We start from the raw sequence: 6,046 nt of genomic DNA, 5'->3' as shown, positions 1-6,046 counted from the left end.
CTGATGTGGGGTGTGCGTTGTGTATAGGAATTGCCGCCATGGAGAAAGCAGTATGAACGCTTTATTCACTTAGAAAAGGCTTTTACTGCCCACTTGCAACTTTAAAAGCACAGAATGACGGCATACACACTGCGTCACAAACAACTTCTGAAACGCTGTGACGCAGGTATTCATCCTGTCGTTTGATAAATGCTCACACAGCAACTTCTTCCCTAAAGGTCGGCGGCGCTCCAGCTCCAGCAGTCTGCATTGTGTTTTAAGACTCATGAGACCTCGAGGTGTAAAAAATCACAACAATATGGCTCCACATGCGACGGTGCCACCCGGTGAGGCGTCACTGCAGGAGACAGCTGCATTTACACCAAGAGCTTGTTCAGCAACCCGAACATCCGATCACACCAGAGAGCTACATACAGTATGTGGACGCTAGATATTTAGTTTGCTGATAAAGGAGCTGCAGTTTATGTTTGAGGAGAAGGTGCAGCCTGACTGACTGGTGGAGAGGACCTTTAACCAAAGAACAAAACAATCCTGCCTGGAGTTTCCTTGAAAGACAAAGACAGAAGGTTTTTATTTGGTGGTGTTTCTTTCCTCTGAACACTTCCCCAGCCCCTCTAACTTAAAGTATCAGCGTCACTGGATGGTTTGGAGCAGGAACATCCTGGACTTTGAGAGTAACCAGCCAGCAGGGAGAACATGCCAACCCCACGTCCACATCCTCCCTCAGGCTCTGTCCTGTACGGAAGTGCTGCATGGAGTCCAGCTCATGCTTCGCTTGATTTATTCTTTCCTTGACGCCACGACCTGGTTAGGGTTTCTCCTGTTGGAGCGGCTGGAGCTTCGGTTCAGTGCAGACCGACTTTGTGTCCAAGGGGTTTTGTTGTAAGGACATTCATGAATGTTGCATAACAGCTTTTAAACAAATCAACACCTTCCTACAATAATGTCAAATATATAGACTCTAGGTGTTTATTTAAAGCAGGATCGCTCAGTTAAGGAAAAAAAACGGTTCTTGTTCTTTCCCCACCATAATATAAACTACAGCCATCTGTCCATCTTCTACTGCTTTATGCTCTCCGGCGTCACTTAAGTCATTTCATCGAGTCGGAATGACATGACAGTGTTGTTTTTAATGATAAAATATTTATTTAGTCTAGTTTTATTCTGTTTCTTTAAATGGTTTAGTTGAATGGGCCTTTAGATGAAGAGGGTGACGATGTAAGACGACTCAGATTCCAGGGTGTCTTAAAGTCAGAGCCTTTAAAACTGTAGGATGAACTGCACCCTGACAATGAAACAAATGGCCTCTCAAATATATTAAAACGGTCTTTCCTGGGTGTTAATGACTTAGATTAAATCATAACTCTGTGTAAAATGTGTGCATAGAGGCCAGCCAGTGTGAGCGCATTGGGTTCTGATTGGGCGGTGAGCCTGGATCAGAGGGGCTGCTCCCATCCTCCACCACGCTGAACCCTTCTCTGCTCCTCCAGATACGCTCACTCATGCCATTTGGACCCATCAGTCACAGCTTAATTTGCCCTGGAGTATAGGCAGAATGGAAAAAGCAACTTAAATGGGCTTAAATCCTTGACAAACAGATGTGTGCCAGATGTTACTGCCACAGAGACCCCCAAGATGGATTTAACAGTGCGCCAACCGCAGAGACTCCATGATCTGGGCGTGCATGTGTGTAATCAAAAGAGAGGCAGCACGTGCAGGCCGTTGTTCCATCAAGCTGGATTAAGCCGGCGTTTTATCACGTCCACTACATAAATGCCTCTAAATACTCCCACTGAATCATACGGGATCTTCCCCGTGCGTATTTACCAGGAGGGAAACCTGATTAAACGTGTAGTATGTAAGCACGTCAGTTTGTGAGCTCCGCCAGTAGGACGACGGTCCATCTGCTGAAGGCGCCTCGCGCTTTTCCATCAGACACCCTCGGAACCACTAAGAGCAGCCGTGTAGTAGTCAGTGAAGCTTTATTGGCGTCCCATACATAACAAGAAGGAGGAAAAACTGAAGGTTCTAGTACTGACACAGACCCATACAGCACAGATCTGCCAAGGCCTTTTCTTCAAATGAATACATAAATACATTACATATTGTACTGTGCTTCCAAAGAGGTAAGGATGATACGATAGGGCTTAAATGAATGTGTATATATATATATATGTATATATGAAACATATAATCATGAACAGAAGTAGTCATTATTTTTACGAGCATTATTTATTGCTTTAGATATTTGCATTTAGAATACAGCGTGTATCTAAAATTCACTTAAATGTAACAACGCAATACATTATTATTATTAAATAGTTAAATAGTGGCAGGCCACGCAGGCATTAAGTCACATGATCATGTTTCAGTCTGCAAAACTAACTCTGCTGAAGTGAGTGTAGTGCATGCAGCTGTCCTCGTGGGCATGAAAGGCTGAAGTTACATGAAGACTCAAATAGAGATTCATTAGTGAGTCAAATGAAAAGCGTTTCTGGGGGGGAAAATGACATTTGATTTCCTTGATGAGATCCGATAAGAGAACTGATACCAGGTTGTGTGGAGCACGCACACAGAACTCGGCCTGTGAATCTTAAGTTTAACGACAAACAGCTTCAGCTGGGAAAAAGACTGGAACGCTAAAGTGTCTGAACCCAGTGGACATGAAAGACACAATCAAAGGTGGAGTAGTTAAATATAAATTCAATGGGTGTGATATCAGTGTGAATAATAAGTGTCATTCCTTATGATCCCATGAGTATTGGATGAAAATTAATATTGTTAGCACATAATACCACTAACTGATACCTTGACGACTAATTTACTAAAATGACTTCTTGAATGGTATTTCAATGTGCAAACAGTTTTCCAACATGTGGCTGACAGTATCACAGAGAAGGCTCTTGAGGGTAAAGAACACTTCATGTTTTAAATAAGCTGTAGATTCTATCTAAGTTACCTGCTGGGGAGCAGCTCTTTACTCGTATTGCTTCTCCGTAAGGCCACCTGAAATCTCAAAGAGTGGTATCAATCCTCTTATTTACGTGTCAAGCAAAGAAACAAGGGCATGGATGTCAAACTATCACTAGAGCAATATAACTTAAAAATGCAGGTATTTCCTTGCCTATCTTCTAGAACATAACAACACGATGATGATGGTACTCTAACCTTTGTCCCTTCAACGTGACTAAACTACTGTACAGGACAAAGAGGTGACTTTAGCTCGAAGCAACTGAACTTTCATCAAGAAGATCTGCGAGTTATTGTAAAAGCTTAAAGAAGCAAGAGAAAGGAATGCAGTAAACTCATTTTCGTATACTCTATCAAAATTGGAAAAAGCTCAAGCTACTTGGCTCATTTCTCAATATCCAGTCAGCGAAGCGCGGGACTAGAGGAACACTGCTGCAGTATACGCATCACATAGAAGCTCACCTTACTGGTGCTTTCCTAATAGCAGAGCTTATATACAGTATTTGTTGAACTACTACCATACTTACATAAATACAGGATCGTTTAACATGACGACTTGGAAAACAGAAGCTGCCACCGTCACTTCAGCGTGAAATCAGTCCCTGTCTAATTTACTACGGAAACACACTAAAATAAAAGAGACAAACCGGAACAGGATAAATGTAATAACGACGGGCCATTCAGAATGGAGAAGAAGCAGTAAAGTAACTGCAGGAGATTTCAGTGCATTCATAATGAGTTATCACACTCTGAAGGCAACAACATTTAGCAATGGCTATTCAACTGCTTGTAACAAGGAAGCAAGGTTCCATGTGCCCGGGCCCGGCTTCACATTCCCGGACCGCCGGCCCATTCGTACAAAGAAAGAGTTAGAAAGGTATAAGCCAGAGTAGTTGAGTAATAACACGGTAAAAATGTTGTTTTGCATAGCATTTGGCCTCGCTGTACCATCGCCTACTGTACACTCTTGGAGAAAATATAAATGCCAAAATGCTAAAATACTTTAAGGATCAGGATTTGGTGAAGAAAATGGCATAAAGAAAAGTACTGGGGGTCATAAATGTACAAACTCAAGGCAAACATGGCATGTTTGTTTTTTTGTTGTTGTTTTGTTTATCCTGAAGCAACGCACATGCAATGTTATCCAGTCACTAAGGAGGAAAACCCCCAAAATGAAAACAAAAAAAAACCCCACCATCTATGACACAAGGACCAAGTGCTTGGTATTGTTTGTGATTGCACTCCAGTCATGAAATCCCAAAAGTGATTTTCTTGAGGATGAACTCTTCCCCATGGCGACGCTCACACGGCCCCTTTGATCACCGGTTCCCTGTTGAGATACGTGGCCCAGTACACCAGGTTGAAGGTCCCAAACAGCACCGGGAAGACTATCCTGGACATCTTGTCGATCTTGCTCACACTGTTGTAAGTCTTTTTGGGGTCGGGGGCCTTGGTCTCCGACGCCTTGAGCTGGACGGCCGTGCTGTTTGAAATGGTGGAGATGGATGCATCCTTGGTGAGGTTGGTGGTGTAGTTCACGCCGGTTGAACAGGTGTTGTTCGGCTTCTTGGACAGAGCCAAGGGGTCTTTTTTCTGTTCGGGACAAAAAGAGAGGAGAGCTGCATCAATTCAAAAGTCATATGGACAGAAATAGAAGTGCTGCACGCTCGTCTCCCAACCGGATAAGAAGGTTAGTTCATAAAGAAAAGCTTCCCGTTACACACAAACACAGGAGGAGCATTAAATGGTGGATAGTGAAAACTGAAGGCAGGGATCAATGTCCTTGGTGGCTAATGAACTGGCACGGTGCCATAACACGCACACTGAGCTGTGAAGTTATTGACTCATAATTTATAACTTCTACATCTTCCTGGATTTATCTCCGACTTTATTATTATGTGTGACTCTTGTTCTGCTGCTTCCTGGGTTCCATCTTTCAGCACAACTCAGAGACAAACAGGAGAAACTGAGGGAGAAACTGGTGTTTCAGTATGAATGAGAAGCCACATGGCTGCAGGGTGGATGTATGGATGAACCATGTTCACTTTGCCATCGAGATGGAGGTGATGGAGGTGATGGAGGTGATGCAGTTTTCTCTTGGAAAGCCGAAAGACGACTGATGCACAGTTCTGGTGGTTCCAGTATTTTCATTCCTGAAAACTCCACCGCATTCGCGAAATAACCACTAAGCAGAAATCCTCTCCTGTGTTTAGCGTGCAGGTACCTGGAGTTCTCCAGCAGCCTCGGGTGACTCCTGGACCACGTGGCTGAACTCTCCCGGTTTCCCACTAATGTCTGGCGCCTGCTCGCCTTGCATGCTTCACCTGCTGGGCTGCTTCCAGCTCCGTCTCCTTCCTGCCCTGCTTCCTCCTGCTGACGGTGATGTTTGCTGGATATACTGGACGTCTGCACGTCTTTATTCACACCCCTGCAGCTTTTCTTTGTCACGTCTGGTGTCATACGGACAGTTCTTCTACTCCACACTGAGGCCCTGTTTACACGACAATGAATACGAGTGTATCTGCAGAGACTGCCGGAGGGTATGGAACCTGTTACTGCACATGCACACATCTCTCCCCCTCCCTCCTGCTCATCCACTTGTAAACAAACATGGCGGACCGTAGAGGTATTACTCGTGGTCCGTATTCTAGTTTCATTGTCCATATCAGTAGTTTAATAGTTGAGACTCTCCCCTGATAGCATCTCTCCATTTTCTTCATTTATAGTGTTTTGTTCTCTGCACATGTCTGTGTAGTTTCATTACAAAATCAAGCAACAGCGCCCTCTTGTGGCCCGGCATACTAACTACATCATTGTCAGTGTGTCTGCTGCTGCAACGTAAACACACTCCTTTTTTTTTTTTAACGGATTAGGTGTTGTCACGTGAAACGTTGTCGTGTAAACGGGGTCTGACTTCGGCCTATTTTTTGACATTATTATCATATTGCAAGACAGTCCTCGGTACACAACCAGTAAAACTGTTCTAGAAATCTTTCTGAAAATTGATAAAATAACTCAATACACACAGAGCCGTATGTACGGGTCATTTAAACGGTCACATTGTGCACCACCATCC

At 43.8% G+C, this 6,046-nt stretch overlaps 1 protein-coding gene across 1 annotated transcript in view; it reads right to left on the bottom strand.

Moving 5' to 3' along the window:
- Positions 1 to 4,272: 4,272 nt before the first annotated feature.
- gabra5 (gamma-aminobutyric acid type A receptor subunit alpha5) overlaps positions 4,273 to 6,046 on the bottom strand; it is a gene marked incomplete at both ends in the record, with an annotated part of 28,590 nt that continues 26,816 nt past the window's right edge. Inside the window, one exon of the mRNA XM_080472840.1 lies at positions 4,273 to 4,563. Coding sequence (XP_080328966.1) covers positions 4,273 to 4,563 — 291 coding nt within the window. The remainder of the gene's footprint in view (positions 4,564 to 6,046) is intronic.

Source organism: Lipophrys pholis (genome assembly GCF_963383615.2).
Source record: "Lipophrys pholis genome assembly, chromosome: 10".
Taxonomy (NCBI): Eukaryota; Metazoa; Chordata; class Actinopteri; order Blenniiformes; family Blenniidae; genus Lipophrys; species Lipophrys pholis.
This window is presented reverse-complemented; position numbering and strand designations above follow the sequence as displayed.